General features: G+C 39.7%; 1 protein-coding gene across 5 annotated transcripts in view; it reads left to right on the plus strand.

Moving 5' to 3' along the window:
• Positions 1-19,827, plus strand: part of LOC126199243 (calnexin) — a 67,401-nt gene that overhangs the window by 17,416 nt on the left and 30,158 nt on the right. For all 5 annotated transcript variants that reach the window (XM_049936040.1, XM_049936041.1, XM_049936038.1 and 2 more), the window contains exons 3-5: positions 15,522-15,684; positions 17,473-17,768; positions 17,861-18,028. In XM_049936040.1, the coding sequence (XP_049791997.1) occupies positions 15,522-15,684; positions 17,473-17,768; positions 17,861-18,028 (627 nt within the window). The remainder of the gene's footprint in view (positions 1-15,521; positions 15,685-17,472; positions 17,769-17,860; positions 18,029-19,827) is intronic.

Here is a 19,827-nt window from a genome sequence, read left to right on the forward strand (position 1 = left end):
GGCAGCTTCAGCAGACGACTTGGAGGTGGGGGCGAAGGCGGCTTTGGTATCTCGTGGAAAACTGTCTGGTCTGTGACGGGTGAGGATATACAGCAGGCTGGCGAGGTGGGTGTGTTTCTGGCAAAAACGTCAGTAGCAACTGTGGGTTGCATTGTCCTTGATGTATCGCGAAAACACGACGCGGCTGACATGGTCAGTTCCATGGGAACGGGTGATTGCTTGGTAGGCACTGGGGTCAAGTAAACAGGGCCGTAGGCTACAGGCACTGATTTGAATTGACCCACCTCGGAAATAGCCTGGAAGGCCGGTGCGGCAGACACAGGCGGTGCTGTGGGAGAGGCGAGTGGGTGAGCGGCCGGAACTGGGGCCCCCTGCGATTGTGGTGGGGGGAGGGGATGGGGTTGGTAACTCATACGCCAAACGTTTGAGTTCTCCGAGCACATTGAAGAGATGCCCTGTGAGGTCGGACTATAAATGACCAGTGGAACTTGTGGAAAGTCACTTTGGTGTGGTAAGACGCCATTGGAAGGCGAAACACCGAATGATGCACTCAAACCGAAGTGGTCGAAAACTTGCGCACTAAAATGTCCTTGATTAGTTTGCAAATGAGGCAAAACCGGACCAGGTTGCAGTTGATGGTGGCTGGGTGCGTTTTGCAGTAATGGCGGCATTGCACATGGCACCACAGTACTGGCATTGCGGCCTGTTGAGTGTCAAAGTATGTGTGCAAATGTAGATTGCTTTGAGCATTATACGATTGATCAATAGGTACGCAGTTCTGAATATTGTTCACTTCAAACTTCTCAAGTTGGCGAGCATAGTCCAGCAACACGAAACCTGAGTCCATTGTTTGTGTTAGTGGTGTAGCACTCGTCCATTGTAGAGCGACAGAGTTTGAGGTTAATGTGGCTGGAGATAGCGAATCACTGTGAATTAATGTAGAACTGGTCGTTGGTGAAGGAATGAAGAGGTCTGGCGATCGTTGTTGAGCTCCCAAATCTTCGAACAAAGCGTTGGATGAGGCGGCCACGGCGACGTGCATATAACCTGTTGATGCTACAACAGAAGACATGCAGACTTCGAGGTCACCAGTATGGGAACGTGATGTGTGTAGACGTATACTGAACAGACTGTCCCATAAATATCTGCACATAAATATATATTTCCACAGTAGTCATACACATATACACAGCAAGAGACATAAATGCAGACTCCTAGAATTACATGGTGGCTCGAATGAACTGATCTCGCGTCGGTCAAAGATCATGTTGTTTATGGTCAATATGACCTATCGACGCCACAACAGTGTCAACTAGCGCTCCTGCTGGCCATATGCTGAAACACGCTAAATATGGTTCGATGAAGATGTCACAATGATCACATCAATGACAAAAATGCATTTGTGCAGTGGAGACAGTTTGAAAATGGTTGTGGTAGGTCATGATATCTTCATTTGAATTAACCTAGTTGCACCCATCAGACACCATGCCAAGTAGAGCTTGGCAGTGGCAGGAGATACGGCACAAATTGTTCAAACTTTTACAGGTTTACCAGGTCAAATCTGCTGAGTAGAGTGCCCTGGTGTCAAGAAACTTAATCACGTAATATTTGTAAACACTACTGGATGGCCAACATCATGCCAGCGTCATTTTTTCTCCACAAACATTTTTCGTAATGCATAAATTGCATGAAAGTTATAAATATGTTTACGCAAAACTAAGTGCAAATTAACATTGTGGGCATAGGAAATTTGACAGGACCAATAAAAAATGTCATAAATGGCGGAAAACGTTAATTCAGGGAAAGTATAAGCGGTGTTATACTGTAGCTCCAGAGATGAAGAGTTTGAGGAAATGTATGATGTGATAAAATAAATTATTCAGATAGTCAAGGGAGATGAAAATTCAATAGTCAGGGGGTCTGGAATTCGACTTTAGGAAAAGGAAGAGAAAGAAAAGTAGTAGATGAATATGGACTGGAGATAAGGAATGAAAGGGGAAGCCGCCTGGTAGAATTTTGCACGGAGCATAACTTAATCATCGCTGACACTTGGTTCAAGAATCATGAAAGAAGGTTGTATACATGGAAGAGGCCTGGAGACCCTGGAAGGTTTCAGGTAGATTATATAATGGTAAGACAGAGATTGAGGAACAAGATTTTAAATTGTAAGACATTTCCAGGGGCAGATGTGGACTCTGATCACAATTTATTGGTTATGAACTGTAGATTAAAAGTGAAGAAACTGCAAAAAGGTAGGAATTTATGGAGATGGGACCTGGATAAACTGAAAGAACTAGAGGTTGTAGAAGGCAACAGAGAATCAAGTAGGTAAAAAAATGATGGCTATTAGAAATCCTTGGGTAACAGAAAAGATATTGAATTTATTTGATGAAAGGAGAAAATATAAAACTGCGGTAAATAAAACAGATGAAAAAGAATACAAACGTCTCAAAAATGAGATTGACAGGAAGTCCAAAATAGCTAAGCAGGGATGGCTAGAGGACAAATGTAAGGGGAAGACCTTAGTCAAAACAAGACCCCGGGAGTAGACAACCTTCCATTGGAACTACTGATAGCGTTGGGAGAGCAAGCTGTGACAAAACTCTTCCATCTGATGAGTAAGATGTACGAGACAGGCAAAATACCCTTAGACTTCAAGAAGAATATAATAATTCAAATCCCAAAGAAAGCAAGTGTTGACAGGTATGAAAGTTCCCAAACTATCAGTTTAATAAGTCACGGTTGCAAAATACTAACACGAATTCTTTATAGAAGAATGGAAAAGCTGGTAGAAGCCGACCCCCAGGGAAGATCAATTTGGATTCCATAGAAATGTTGGAACACGCAAGGCAATACTGACCCTACGACTTATCTTAGAAGATAGGTTAAGGAAAAGTAAACCTGCTTTTGTAGCATTTGTAGACTTAGGGAAAGCTTTAGACAGTGTTTGGCTGGAATACTCTCCTCAAAATTCTGAAGGAGGCAGGGGTAAAATACAGGGAGTGAAAGGCTATTTACAATTTGTACAGAAACTAGATGGCAGTTATAAGAGTTGAGGGGCATGAAAGGGAAGCAGTTATTGAGAAGGGAGTGAGACAGGGTTGTAGCATATTCCTGATGTTATTCAGTCTGTATATTAAGCACGCAGTAAAGGAAACAAAAGGAAAATTTTAAGTAGGGATTAAAATCCATGGAGAAGAAATAAAAACTTAGGTTTGCCGACGACCTTGCTGTTAGACAGCAAAGGACCTGGAAGGGCAGCTGAACGGAATGGACAGTGTCTCTAAAGGAGGATATAAGATGAACATCAACAAAAGCAAAACGAGGATAATGGAGATGTAGTCGAATTAAATCCAGTGGTGCTGAGAGTATTAGATTAGGAAATGAAACCCTTAAAGCAGTAAATGGGATTTGCTATTTGGGGGTGCAAAATAACTGATGATGATCAAAGTAGAGCGGATATAAAATGCAGACTGGCTATGGTGAGAAAAGCATTTCTGAAGAAGAAGAGAAATTTGTTAATATCAAGTATAGATTTAAGTGTCAGGAGTCTTTCCTGAAAGTATTTTTATGGAGTGTGGCCATGTATGGAAGTGAAACATGTACAATAAACAGTTTAGACAAGAAGAAAATAGAAGCTTTCGAAATATGGTGCTACAGAAGAATACTGAAGGTTAGATGAATAGATCACGTACCTAATGAGGAGGTACTGAACAGAATTGGGGAGAAGAGGAATCTGTAGCACAACTTGACTAGACGAAGGGATCAGTTGGTAGGACATGTTCTAAGACATGAAGGGATTACAAATGTAGTATTGGAGGGAAGCTGGAGGGTAAAAATCATAGAGGGAGACCAAGAGATGAAAGCACTAAGCAGAATCAGAAGGATGTAGGTTGCATTAGTTATTCGGAGATGAAGGGACTTGCACAGGATAGAGTAGCATGGAGAGCTGCATCAAACCAGTCTCTGGACTGAAGATCACAACAACAACAACAACAACAACAACAACAACAACAGCCTTTAGCGTGCTATGTATTATAGTACAATGCAATTGAATTCTCCCAGAAAAACCCAGATACTTACAAAAAATTGTAAATAATATAACAGCTGATTTTATCATTATCATATTTTTGCAGATGTGGCTTTAGTGTGCAACTAAATGAAAGATTGTTTAATTTTATGCTATATGCATTTTGCTTCCTTTTATGTACAAGAGACATGATTACGTGTCAGTGCTGATGCTTTGTCAGAGTGTATATGACCCGGAACAACCGGGAGATCCGGGAAAAACCCGGAAATTTTTTCATATATGGAAAAACCGGGAAAAATCTGGGAATTTTTTAGAATTCCAGGAATCTTTTGTTGTTTTAGTTTTCAGTTAAATTTTTGTAATTTTGACTGGTAAGAACCGTTACTCTGACAAAGGATATTACTGTATCCCACTACTGCAGAATAATACTGCAGCATTAAAACATGAACGAGAGAAAAAAACCAAAATAAAACTTAAATTGCAAAGGAAATGCGCCATATAAAATAACACAGTGCTCGTACAAGCATCTGCCAACAGCAAAATGTGTCAAAGGCTTTCGGAAGACTATACAATGCTTCATAACAACAAATTGCCTTCGATGAGCATGATGTCACAACTGTTTACAGTACTCATTTAATCAGTTACGAGCGGGCTCATGCACACGCGCAGTTGAGCCGCGTATGAGTAGTACCTTCTCCCGCTTCTGGCTGCAGAAATGTGGCTGTTTGCTGTGTAAGCAGCAACCAGCCACATGGTACCCGGAAAAATTTTACTGCCGTGCCCAAGCTGCCAGATTCACACATGTGCAGCAGGCCCGGATCAAGTGGGGAGTGAGGGCAAACAGGGGTATCTGAACCAGGTGGCAATTTCAGGGGGAATGGGCAAATTCATATTCTTCAGGGGGGGTGGGGGTGGGGGAACCTTGTTTCACAAAGCACCTAGCATCCAGCGCATGCCGGTCTATTGATTATTCATATGATTTTGAAACGCACCCCTGCTGGTTTTTGAACACATTCTAAGTTGATTTCTGAATGAATTCTGAGTTGATTTTTTTTAATGCGTGCGTGCCAGGGGAATACTCATCTCATCTAGAAATAAACTTTCTGGCAGACAAAATGGGACGGGGCTATACGAGCTGAGTGGAATAAAGCCGAACTGGTGAATGCCAACCGCTGCTTGTTTATGTGGTTGATTCGGTTTCGTGAATGTTCAGCGTTGTTATAAGTACTAGCGAAATCCATAGATTCAGACTACCAGAGTGGAAGTAAACAGGTAAGAAAGATTATGTATTATCTTCTCAGTGTATCCAAGAAGCGAAATTTTGACAGAAATCTTTTGGCCAGATCACTACGTGAGACAGGGCCAGTTGTAATCCCCGGCTAGCAGCCGCTAAGTTCCATTCTGGGAGTAGTGCGGAAAATGCATTGTACGAACATGTAATAACGCCTAACCGGAGAATAATCGCTGGATAACTAAAACGGTGATTGTGGCAGGGTTAGTGAAGTTAACTGGAGAATGAGTTTGGACAGTGGTAGGAATAGTTGCAGAATTAGTGATTACAAGAATGTTTGTGAGAACGAGGAAGGAGAAGAAACAGGGACACCACACAAATTATGGAAGAATATGACGATTCCAAATTTATACAAAAATTTCGTTCTACTACTTTTCAGTCTCGCGCATGAGAACCTGGAGCGTATGAATGATCATTTTTATAATACGTCAGAATATAATTCACAAAGTACCAATATGAAATACCTATTTGGCCTACTACAAGGAAAAAGCTTTACGTTAGGAAATAGTCTCGCTTACTTGGTGTGTGTTACAATTGTCGAAATATTAGAAAGGCCTATTTTGTTTTCTCCAGCACACAGTGACAAAATGGACGTAATCAGATCGAGAAACCACACCAGTCTTGGGTACTATTTGTATTAACAGCTTTTTCAGTAGTAGACACAGACATTTTTATTTTTCATGGAGCAAAACGTTTGACGAGTTTTGATAAGGTAATAGTCCTTTCGCAGAAAGGAAAGCACGCCATGTAAAGCTGTAGCAAGATTAGAGAGAAAAATCGCTAGGACCCAAGGATTGAAGAAATGTGTACTGTCTTGCCTGTCCATTGTTTTTACTGGTTTTAGGTGTCCTATATTTAATTTTATGTCACACAGAAGAGCAAGTTATTAGCTAATAGAGTGTCCAGTTTTTCAGTTTTCTGAAGAGTTCTTGTTCTCCTGGTTACAAATAATCCTAACCAGTATTAATTGCGAGAGGTTAAAAAGAGGGGGGGCGGGGGGGGGGGGTGCAGGAAGTCAAACTGGCCGACTGGGAGCAGGAGAGGCGCTATAGGACATTTTAATTTCCACTGCCCTGAAATAGTTTGATGGCATCCATTACAAAATATACACGTTTGAGTTCTTCAGAGCGAAATACAGTGACGTGCGGTATAACAAAGTTGTTTGAAGATGCGTGGCATCTCACTGCACACTTATGACCAAATAACATGTCTTACATTTCCTCAAAGATATATCTTTTATGTATCAGACTCTTCAGAAAGATGTGCGCTACAAAATGAACTTTTTTTTTCTTTTTCATTCAACTATGTTACTAGTTCCAGATTTTATTTTATTTCCACCTTTCTGACAGTCAAGCATTAATCGCCTTGGAGAACAATGAAGTTATTTTTGTCTGTTTGATAAATAAATTTGGCATTTATTAAGCTTTCCTGCTGAGGCAGTTAATTTATTCAACATTATTGGCTAGTTTCAACTGTTCGCTGCATTTCAGGTGCACATTTTCATCTTCTAGCACGTATGGCTTTATGCCATAATAAAGAACCAAACATGGGATAATACAGTATTGGCACTCCAAGAAAATTTACATCCCGAAAACCACACTGAAAAGCTTCATATATGGTCGAGGCCTACGTCATTGAGAATCTGGACATACGAATGTGCACTGTAAGGCGAACTATGCATTTTAGTATGGTTCACGAAATTCTGACGCTCTTCAAGTATCCTCTGGTGTCTTGTTTCTTTTATGACATAATGTAAAATCTTTTAATGTTTTACACATACGGACATACGGGCTTCCTACATCACCGTAGCTGCCCAAGCGCGGTTACGCCTCTTATCTGGCGCTCCCTGACAACTGCTGAAATGAATCTATTTCTAACAGGTCATGGGAAAATATTGCAAATTGTTGTTTGGAAAGCGTTATTTTCAAAGTAAATTTCCTTTTACGCTAGATGAACTGTGTGCGAGAATGTAAGATGGATTTCTTAAATCACGGTGTGTTTGGTCTCTCTTAAAAATCAACTCCTTGAGGTCAAGCCATTTAGAAGAATTTAGAGCCCAGAAGATCAGAGATTTATGTCGGTATTAAAACTTTTGCTGGCGTATTTGTATGATGTATCTTATAGTGTAACATGCGCTAAACAGATCAACATTATAAATGAAAGCTTAGCTTCTCTTGTAGCTTATTAATCTTAGAGACAAATATTATATGCGAAAGCTTTGCTTTTCTTGTAGTAACACTATGTATATTAATTCAAACCATTAACTTTTCCTGTTGGTGGAATTCGAATTTATACTTTCATAATACAAAAATATGCAGTGTACATGTTGCTGCACATCAAAGGTGTTTCCAAAACGTGTTTTTTTCCCCCCTGAGTATCATTTTCTAAAGTGCCGGGCAATTCTACGCTGCTGTATAAAACCATATCCTATAAGGATAAGTTTTACAGTTCCGAGGGAAAGTATACTGTCACTTAACGTGGCAAAAATGTATTTTCACCCGGGAGAAAGTGTATTGTAACCGGGAGATCCGGGAATTTTTTCTCCTTGTCTGTGTTTACACCCTGTTTGTAAATGAAAGAAGTGAAATGTGTGTGGTTTAGAAACAGTCTTTTATTTAGTTGCCTAGCTGAACCACATCTCCAAGAACATATTAATAATAATATTAATAATAATCCTTTTCACTACTTGTGCTGTGATTTTCTTGTGGGTGACCAGGAGCCTTCAGTACTGTTTATATGTGCATCCATTGGTCCCTGAATGTCACTATGTGGTTCTGTTATATGCTTAAATCCTTAGTCATTCAAACACTTAACACGGTTTGAAACAGTCAGAAATTACTGTAGTTCGCAGGTGGATATATTGTTTTATGACACTCCAAAGCACCTTCTAAGTACACCTGGGAACAACTTTCGCACTTGTGGGTTCCTTTTTCTATTCATCAAAATACGCAACTTGCCTTCATTTAATCACATCTTGCAAATTTTCTTCAGGTAAACATTGCTTTGTCGATTTCAGCATCATCTTGGCACAAAGTTTTTTGCTTTGTTTCAGACACATTTCCACACAAACTTCTATAAAAAGGTTTTTCAGTCATAATACGCAGCTCGTATGTAGTAAAGTTCCCCACACAATTTAACTCTTAGATGCCTTAAATTTTATAAGACTTAATTTGCTTCCCACAAACCAAAAGTTTTTCCAAATGCTGTTGCTGACTTGATGATCTCCCTTTCTGCAGCTCCAATGCACACCATCAGTACCTTTCTTACAAGCAATAAGGCTCATAGTTCAACCATCAACTGTTACTATCCCTTTTAATACAAATATCGCACTAGACTACTCCGGGACTTCTCTATTGAATGGGTATGTAAAATTCCACTTTGAAAATCATTTTATTTGTAATGGGGAAACAAACTGACGCTTTCCTTCGACACTGGACATTGTGTGTAAAGATGTTACGAGCGCTGTCTGTTTGGGCAGACTCCAGGTAGACAATGCAAAAATGAAGTTGCAGATATTTGCTGAAACACCAGAGAAAAAGTGCCAGACATACATACAAAAAGGACTATCCATACAATGCAAGTAATTCATACCAGTCAGTCACCATCACCAATTCTGCATTTCAGATCAATTCATTTATAATATTTCACTAGAAAAAGAGTTATATACTTTAAGGATAGAAAGCCGAGATGCTGCAACAGCAGAAAATGGAGAGAGGACCATCCAGAGAATGCAAGTAATTGGTGTGTGTCGGTCACAACAAGCAATTATTGTATTTTCTACAATTCAGTTGTCACCCCTACAAATATTCATTACATTAGATGTATTCATTGATATGCATTTCAGTACAAAAATCATAAGTGCTGTAAAAATTATCTAGAGAAATACCTAGATAAAACACACACAAACACACACACACACACACAACTGGAAAAATGCTAATTTTGGAGCACAAGAAAGGCAAATGTAAAGATGACTTTGACACAAAAGTGGGGAATCATTTGCCACAATCCTCATTTAATGTCCCTCACCAAAAATATTCGTGATATTTTAACACGGAACTTTCTAAACCCTTACCCAGTCTCTCTTTGTAGTTAAGCCTTCATACTCAGCACCTCCCTGTCACTGCCACTGTCTATATGTCTCTATTTCACACTGTCTCCTTTTTCCCCCCATTGATTTACAGTATATCCCACTGCCATTCTCTTCTCTAGCACTTACATTGTCTCTCTTTGTCTTTTTTTCTCACTGCTACTGTCTCCACCATACCGTGGCCGCCGAAAAATTCTGTAGGGTTGAACTTATTTTTTCCCCTGTGCTCAGGTGTGTCAAATTTTGGTCCAAAATGTGCCCTCTCCTATACCTATTTATTAAATTTTCTTGGTCTGGGAGGGGCTGGACTCCTCCCCTTCAACCCTATTTATGGTTTCCACCCATCTATATTTATCATTTCCACTGCCTCCTCTTTTGCTCTCATTGCTTCTATCTCCATTCATCTCTCTTCCTCATTTAATACCACTGTCTTTCACTGACTGTCAACATATCTTCTCTCTCTTTGGCTCCTACTGCTATTGTCTTCATCCATCTCTCTCTTTTTTTCACTGCTACTTTCTCTCTTCCACCATCACTGTCTCCTCTCTCTTCCACAATCACTGTCTCCTCTCTCTTCCACAATCACTGTCTCCTCTCTCTTCCACAATCACTGTCTCCTCTCTCTTCCACAATCACTGTCTCTCTGTTACTGTATTTCAGCACTAAAAGACCAAATAAGTTTGCATGCCAACATTTTTGGTGAGAAAGCCAGAACGAGGATTGAGGCATCTGGTCCCCCACTTTTCTGTCAGAGCCTTTTAAAGAGTGCTCTGACAGGGGCAGTTTTCCACTGGTTCCGTTCTTTTCCATGCTACGGCAGGGAAGGTGCTTACAGAAATTTAATTATATAGGTAAGTAAAGTTTTGGAAGTTTATTTATAGACTTTACATATTTATATAATTTGACGTTTATAAACAGCAGATAAGTACACATAATATAAGGTTAACACACAATCATTTGCTTTACATTTTTCTGGATTCATTGCTTGTCAATACCAATTCATCGAAAATGCCCATCTCATGATGTGTTTCTTAAAAGAATAAAAATGTTAGAAATATTTTACTGGATTTGCAGTCTTTCCATTTTTTACGTAATTTTTGACAGCCATTTTAAGTTGTTTGCAGGTATGTTAAGACCCATTTTATTCTATTTTTCGTCAGTGCAGTACCACTTTAGTCGTACTTGTGCATGAAGTGCCTGTTCTACAGGGGCAGCGAACTATAAAGTTTCATGGATGAAAAAATGCCAACTAAAAATAGTTTGATGACATCAGAACCCTTGCAATTACCATTGAACCCTTGCTATGTGTTCACTACATCAGTTAAAACTACATTTACTCCTAAGACTGGATATTATGTGCATAATTTTGGATCTCTGGATCTCGGTAACAGAAAATGATACAGAAAAAAGTTTCGAAGTTCCATGAGACTATCGTCTTAAGAACATACGATAAAAATTTCGATGATCTCTCATGAATAGAAATAATAGAAATTGCCATCCCCACAATTGGTACTTATCGTGCAAAAAAAAAAAAAAAATCTCCCCCCCCCCCCCCCCCCCCCAAGGGTTTTCTCAGGAACTGGCCATGAGCAAGTGGTGCTTTTGTAAAGCACCTAAGCTCCACCCTAGACCACACCTAATGCTAAAGAACCAACCAATTTGTTCAACTTTCCTGGGCTGGAGGAAGTGTGTAATGTTTAAATATGACCCTGTACTATAGGATAGTTGCTTTATGCCTGTTCTTACCATAGCAGTACAAATGGTCACTAGGCCAAAAGCTATCAAAAACACTTGACCCCGTAGCTCTGTGATCAACATGACCCCCTGAAAAATAGCATTTTCTGGCTAACAGCTCGCCATGGGCTGCTGCATAGTATGCTCCAATTGGATGCCACCAAACTGATAAGCAAATGCACTGCCAGCATCTGCGCTATACCACAGACAAGGTCAGTGCCAGGATGGCCCATAGTAAAGTTTGACTCATAAAAAAACTCCAAGGCATCCGAATGGACAATCAGTTAAGAGAGAATGAGCAAATTGAACAGTTGTTCAAGAAACTAAGCTCACCATACTTTGTAGTGAGAGCCATTTCACACTTTGTTAATGGAGAAATAATGCTGTTATCGTGTTTTGCATATCTATGTTTTATAATCTCCTTTCGTTCAATATTTTGGGGAAATACAGCAGAGTTGAGAAAGTTTTCAAATGTGAAAAACAAGCATTGAGATTAATATATGGGATCTCTAACAGTACATCCTCCAAGGAGTCTCTTCAAGTGTTTCATGATTTCTCCTTCCTTTGGTTAATGGCTCTGAGCACTATGGGACTTAACTTCTATGGTCATCAGTCCTTCCTTCGGTTATATCACACAAAGTGTTAACTGGGTATACCAATTAAACAATTGTATTTGCAGCACAAGAAAAAACTCAGTTTTGGGATGAACACAATAACTAACTTCTGAAGAACAAAAATAACAACTTTCTTGACTGAGTGAATGCTCAAATAATGTGAGTTCTAAAAAGTAACAATGTAGAACGAATCCCTTTAAAGTCTATGGGAGTGAATTTTGTAATACTGACACTGAGTCTAACACTTCCCAAATTAGGAGATATAACAAAGCGGAATACCAAGTCCTCTCCGCTTGGCAGCACCCCATTTGGCTGCTCCCACTTCAAGGTAATGGCAAGAAATAGGAGTTGATTGCAGTAGCACACCTTCCAGGAGAGGTCTCCCCAGTGCAGCTGGCTGCACTGGAATGGCTACCATCGTAGCACGGTCCTAAATAGTCGTCTTGCAGAGTAACACTTCTGTTTGACTGCCACAAACTTAGTTTCATCAGAAATGGGAAATGGTTTGGCCTGCACAAGCTGTTCATGGCTATGTGTGCGCCTTGTAGCTGCTGCTGGCCCAGTTACTAGCGTTGCCCCCTTTTGATCTGCCAGTAAGCTGGCTGGTTTGAATTTCTAGCTTGTGTGAACTGGAGTACTGTCGCTGTGATGTGTGTTGCGCAGATTGCAGTTGGCACCTGTTACATTTGTCGCCGCACCATTTTAGATATTTGCTATTACTGGTCAGTGTGTGTACTGACTGATGATGTTTGTAGGCAACAACAGGGAATTCTTTCTGACAAATTGCAACATCAGACTGATAGAAAATTCCACCAAGGCCCTGCAACTTTCACAAAAGAACATGATGTAGGTACCTACTTTGGTATAAAAGTGTGCTGTAAGCTTCCCATTAGTATAAAAAAAGGAGATTAATAGTGGACGGGTATTCCAAAGGAAACTAAAAACATTTCCCATAGATCACATATTTTATGAAACGCCTGAATTCTGAGTTGTAAGGCACCTAATTATTAAAAGAAAAACATGATACTTTTAGTTATAATATGAAGGTAAAAGCATTGTATTTTAATTTCAATTATGATGTAAATTTATTTATTTATTATTTATCTATGTTAGTAGCACCAGTATGCACAATTAATTATTCTCTGTTGTTAGCATTCATTTAAACTTACACTAGTAAACCACAGGTTGTAATATTATAAGCAACCAAATGCTCTTAGAAAGTGGGTAAAACTCTCTCTCTCTCTCTCTCTCCTCTCTCTCTCTCTCTCTCTCTGTGTGTGTGTGTGTGTGTGGTGTGTGTGTGTGTGTGTGAGAGAGAGAGAGAGAGAGAGAGAGAGAGAGAGAGAGAGAGAGAGAGAGAGAGGGGGGGGAGGGAGGGAGAGAGAGAGAAATTATTGTGAACAGAATTAGACAGGGCCAGGAGAGACTCAAGAACACGCGGAAACTGGTAGACTGGCCCAGGGCCATTAATAGCAGTCACCGAGTGTGCACAGGATGGCAAAATTAAAGGGAAGATGGGAAATGGGAAAGAGACAACAGAATAACAAGTGTGAAAGATTATCGAAGAGTAAAACGTAACGCATAGCAAATCCTGAGACCTAGAACAATGATGTATTGTGACAGCAGTACAAGAGCACAGAGAAATTATGGCTAAAGACTTAGCCACTGTGCTGCTAGCTTTGAAGGGCAACTGCAAGCACTGATAGGCCAACAAGTTGGGTGTGGCGCTGTGGCCAATGATGCAGTGGTGATGCAAGCAGTTGTAGATGTAGCAGTGCTGTCTAACAAGTTCCATGCCCTCCAGAGAGCTTTCAAAATCACTGGATCCCTCCTGTCTGAAATGATCACATAGAGCTGGAAGTGTCCTGGGTGATGCTTTGGGGGGTGAATATGTGGCACCATTTGCTGAGATGAACTGGTCTTGACTGGCAAAGTGCTGAGGTGCTGCACCCTGGATGACATCAGCTGAGGATCCAGCAAAATCTCGTTTTCCATGCCTGCATCCACAGGAATCAGTGCTGGTGGTCTTAGGCGCAAGTTATACCCCATGCGGTTGAGAGGCAGGCAAGGATGAGCTTTTGAAGGCCGACTGAGCCACCGACAGTGGTGCAGTCGGTAGGTGAGAACGGGGTGGGTGTTAAGACGGTGCTCCAAATTCCATAGCACATCAACTATTGCGAGGCACTGGCATCCATACGTCTTCTGCTCCCTATGAGCATCCTCTCACTGCTATGTCCAGAGGATAGGGCCGTACATGGCAGGTCCAGGTTCCTGAAGCTATGGGGGCAACGGTATGGAGTAGAGTATGTGGTTGCTACCCATTGAGGAGGTGCTCTTCTGGGCTATGGTCGTGGACAGGATTGCCCCTGTATGTGCTAAAGAATATTGTGAGCACAGCTATTGTGTCAGAGGTTCCCACTGCTTTTAACATTTGTTATTTAAACGTCTGCGGAAAATTGATCGAAGGCCATCATGAGTTTTTGCGCCCTTTGTCTGACACGATGGTGGGGAAGGTATTTAAGCACTTTGATGTAGCTGGAAGCTCAAAAAAAAATTTCAGCATCAGTAAGAATTTGTAGGCATAATAACTAAACTGAGTAACAGAGGAATGCTGTTGGGATTGAAACCAGAGTGAGAGTTAGGTATAGTTTAATGAGTAGCAGAGATGGAGACTGGGAATATAGTAGGACTGAAGAACATGTTGGAAGGCAAGTTCCTATGTGGATAACTCAGAGAATGCTGGTGTTGGAGGTGTCGGATAGGATCCAGGCAGGATGTGTTGGCAAACATTGACAGTGGATTGAGTGACATGTTTTACAACTGGATTGTCATATTAGTGCTTGGCTACACTCAGACCAACAAAGGGGGTTTGATGGACTAGTTTTCCAAAAAATCTACTGGTAATTAATTTCTGTTGTTGGCAGTTCTTTTAATCTCCTTTTAGCATTATGCATTCTGCACTAATCAATACCACAGTCACTCCTTCTCAAATTGCACACTGAACAAGGTGGCACAGTGGTTCAGCCAGTAGATTTGCTGTCAGGAGGAGAGACAATCCAAATCCCTGTCCAGCCATCCAGTATTGATTAGCCACAGTAGCCAACTTCCCTCCCCGGCCCAAGATCCTGTTTCTTTGCCAATGACTTTGTCATCAGTGGGCTGTTAAATTGAAGTCTTCAGTTTTTTAAATAGCAGTACTATGAAAAGGAAAGTTGCTACTCACCATATAGTGGGCATGGTGAGTCACGGATAGGCAGAACAAGACTGTCACAACATAAGCTTTCGGCCATCAAGGCCTTTGTCGAAAATACACACACACACACACACACACACACACACACACACACACGGCTTCAGTTGCCACAGTTGCCAAAGGGTGCAGTCGTGTGTGTGTGTGTGTGTGTGTGTGTGTGTGTGTGTGTGTGTGTGTGTGTGTGTGTTGGGGGGGGGGGGGGAGGTGTCTATTTTCAACAAAGGCCTTGATGACCGAAAGCTTATATTGTGACAGTCTTTTTGCATTCTGCCTATCTGCGACTCAGCATCTCCACTATATGGTGAGTAGCAACTTTCCTTTTCATAATATTGTTACGTTCCATCCTGGATATTTCAATGTTTCATTTTTCAAATAGTGTTATAGAATTCTCCGTTTGATCAGTAGCCCTGGTGAACCAAAGGAAGAAGCTAGATCAGTACAGTTTGCTGGGTTTGTTTTCTTAGATATCGTAATTGTGTTTTGATTGATTTGTGTTTACTATGTTGCAGGAAGAGGCAGTTGTAAACGAAGAAATAAATTATGAGAGTCCTAGACCATCTGGAAATGTTTATTTTGCTGAGCATTTTGATGATGTGAATCGATTCAAACAGAGATGGGTTAGTTCTGAAGCAAAGAAAGAAGGCATTGACGAGAACATAGCAAAGTATGATGGTAAGAAATGTACATCCAATGCAATATGAAAATAAAAACGAATTGCAACAATATTCATATTTAGAATAAGTAGCAATCTGTATTTTTCCTATGTTGTTCTTGTTCCTACCTGGAGTTTCTATTATTTGATTTTTGTTAATGATAGTTGTGTTGGTCTGCTATATATTTGCCAACATAAAAAGTTTCCTTTACACTTAAAGTTAATTACCGTATTTACTCGAATCTAAGCCACACTTTTTTTCTGGTTTTTGTAATCCAAAAAACTGCCTGCGGCTTAGAATCGAGTGCAAAGTAAGCGGAAGTTCTGAAAAATGTTGGTAGGTGCCGCTTCAACTAACTTCTGCCTTCGAATATATGTAGCGCTATACAGGGATGCTTTGCAGGCACAAAGATAAATACTGGCACTAAAACCTTTGCCTTAGCAAATAAATTAAAAGAGAAGGTAGAAGAATGTAAACATTACGCCGGGTATTCTTTCGTGTTTCCTGCTATCTCATTTAAATCCTGTCTGCCTAATAAACTACGAAACTAGAGTGAGACAACAGCAAAGGCGGAAGAATATACATATCATGTCATGTTTATATTCGTATTATTCTTATGCTGAATAGTGATACAGTCAGAAATGAAGCACGGCAACTGACTAGATTTTTAAATCTAAAATGTCTCTAATTTCTGTGCAGAATGTAATGTACTAAAGAGGCGTCTGCAAAGATTTTCAAACAGAGAAAAATGTTCTCTAAACTCTCGTTCAGAACATCTTCTATCATACGCAGCCTATCATTTGGTTCTTGTTATCATTATCAAAGAAACCAGCAGTGTAAGTAACAACAAATAGCAGTCTATTGCTTTTGTTTCGCTTATGGGAACATTCCTCTCTTTTTTTTATTGTAAGCCGCGGTTGCATGCACAAACGCGAGCCATGCCACGAGCGGCAACAGGTCGTAAACACTCGTTATCAGAATGCGACAAACAATGCATGACACAGTACAATAATGCATTTTCAGCTTAGAGTGACGTAAACACCTATAACAAAGAGTACGGCACTTATCAGATCAAAGCAAAATAAGCATTCGATTCAAACCAGACGAAGCACTTGAAAAAGGAAGGGTACCCGTATAAATACGGACGGAGCGCCTGACACACAGCAATGGCTACTTGGTAAATCTCAACTGTTAAGCTTACGACTCGAACCAAACTACTGTAGCTTTATCTTCATCCTTTCGACCTAAATTGTGTCTCATGCTTCATTGGACCAACTTTGCTTCGATTTGGAGGTGCGGTCTTAAACTTTTCTCTACCCTTGAATTCGAGTCTCAAATTTCAGGTGCGGCTTAGATTCGGGACCATTTTTTTTCTGTGATTTCGAGTCTCATTTTTCAGGTGCGGCTTAGATTCGAGTAAATACGGTAATGTTTTCAAGTGAACTATACATGCCTTTGACCTAAATTGAAGATGATTCCCACCATGTCTTTTTCATTTTCAAAATTTTTTGATTATATTTTTTCCAATATATTAGGACATGTTTTTAGAAAACCGATCTGAAAATTGTCATTATAGACCAAAACTGGTAATCTGATGACATAAAAATTTGTCACCATAGATGTGAAGTAAAGGAGATTTATTCTGTTTTTGGGTCACTGTTCAATTCGCGACCATGTTGCAGCTTTTGATATTTTGTTTTGCCTATATATCTTTTGGAATTTTGTTGGAAGAATTTGTAAATCTAGAATTAACTGCGAAGACATTTATAACCTTTTTGTTTTGCTTTTTAAATTTCTGTATCACTAGGCAGGTGGGAAGTCGAACCTCCTGTAAAAGATGGTTTGAAAGGAGACTTGGGATTGGTACTGAAAAGTAAAGCAAAGCACGCAGCAATTTCAGCGCGGCTGGATAAGCCATTTAGCTTTGTAGATAAGCCACTCATTGTTCAGTACGAAGTAGTCCTCCAGGAAGGACAAGAATGCGGTGGTGCGTATCTCAAGCTGCTTTCAGCAGGAAAGGCCACTGCTGATTTGCACCAATTCCACGATAAAACGCCGTACACCATTATGTTTGGGCCAGACAAGTGTGGTAATGATCATAAGGTGTGTGTCTACGCATATTGTCTCACTTGTTATTGTACTGTTATTTCTGTGTTAAATATTTTATGAGGCCTAACATTGTGTTTCTCATGCAGTTACACTTTATCTTCCGACACAAAAATCCAGTTAATGGAACTTTATCAGAAAAGCATTGCAAGAAACCTAAAGAACGCCTGGAAGAGCCTTTCAAAGACAAACAGCCCCATCTCTACACCCTAGTGGTACGGCCTGACAATTCGTTTACCATTAGCTTAGACAACAAGGTAAGTTATATCATTTTATAATTTGGGAGACTGAAGAGTATATAACAGCAACTAAAGTTAATTTCTTATTGATTTTGCTTGCTACGCACATTTAATTCCCATGAACTCACATACTCAGCTACATCCCATTATTATGACCACATGTGCAGCATGTAATTTATCACTAGGAACAGGAAAAACATGCTTTATTGTATGACCAGATATGCTACTAATTTGTTCACCAATTTGTGTGTGTGGATTTGCCACACCCCCAGTAATAGTATTATTTTTTGATGGCTTACTTTTAAAGTCTCATATGAACTTTTTATTTTTATCTTATTTCACTGTTTTACAGTGTTATGATGAAAATGAAAATACATTCCTCTCAGTTACTTTGTATTATTGATGTTAACCATCACATTTATTTACATTATTGAAAAAGAGCAACATTTACATTAAATCTATTAAATATAATCAGTTAAAGACAAAAAAAAAAAAAAACACTACAATGATACACTTGAAAGTGTTTCATTAAAAAGCATTGTGATAACTTCAAACTTCACTTTCAATACGTTATGCTGCCGATTTGTCACCACATCTTCAAGCACAGACTGCAAACCACTGTGAAGTGGATGGCAAAAGGTACTTCACATGTGCCACTTATTAGGGCTTTTTCTCATTCCATTTGTGTATGGAGTATGAGAAGAATGACCTGATCTTATCTGTAGGTGCTTAAGGGATTGACACATAGTCATAGAATATTCATAGATTCATCACTTAAAGTTGGTTGTTGAAACATTTCAAGTAGCCTTTCATGGTTTAATTGGCCCAAGTATCACCTGATAGTTCAGTTTGATACGGTACGGAATTGTTTGCAGTTACCCTGTATACGAACATAGAAGACAATCTGTCTTTAGTAAAGCAATGTAAATTCGGTTATGTTCACATTTTCTGCTAATGAGAAATGTTGCTCTTTGACTATATAATGAGAATAATCATTGCTCCTGAGGCCTCCCATTCCAGGTATATGGGAGATGCTGTATCATGTTGTTAATATAGTCCGTCATCTGAGTAGGCGCGCTCTCGATTTACGATTTTGCAAAGCTAAAGTGCTAAATTTGGTTGTTTTTGTGTTTGTACTGTTGCATTACGATGCACTACTTTAAAGATCTCTCAGAAACATTCAGTGTTTGTTAGAAGCAGGGTATTTTCAAATGACGTCACTTTTGTAGCATTGGTTTATAACGCTGGAAGTGATGTGTTATATTGAGGTTACACATGATCCTCCTGGATTGTAATGACAAAGAAAGTCAAGATCCAGTTTCAGTATTTAATAACTATCAGTTACTAATGTTATTAAACTGGTAGCATCCGATTTACATTTTTCACAGGAGCAAGGAAAATGTCAACTTCCATGAAATTTGATTATATACACCAGTCTGCATGATGTCGTTAAAAACTGCTGGTTTCGTGTTGGCGTTTACATGAAACTTTGTTGTTCTTGCATGTCCTGTATGTGCTCTGGCTGTGTTAAGCTTATAAGAAGACTGACTGCTGTTCATAGGCCTACAAATTTCACTTACAACTGTCGTGAGTAGCTTATGTTGTTCGTATTAGTGAATATTTTGTTAAAATCCTGTAACTATATTTTGCTCTGTTAGTATGTCTTGTGGGATATTATAGGAAGTATTCATAAATTTAAGAGTAGCTGTAAAGAAATTTTTCATCCACAGTTTATTAGCGAGCATCTGGGAACTGGATCACTTGTCAAATATGATTTGAAGTAAGACTTAAAATTGGTATTGAAAACTAAAGCAAGC

Source organism: Schistocerca nitens, chromosome 8 (assembly GCF_023898315.1).
Source record: "Schistocerca nitens isolate TAMUIC-IGC-003100 chromosome 8, iqSchNite1.1, whole genome shotgun sequence".
Taxonomy (NCBI): Eukaryota; Metazoa; Arthropoda; class Insecta; order Orthoptera; family Acrididae; genus Schistocerca; species Schistocerca nitens.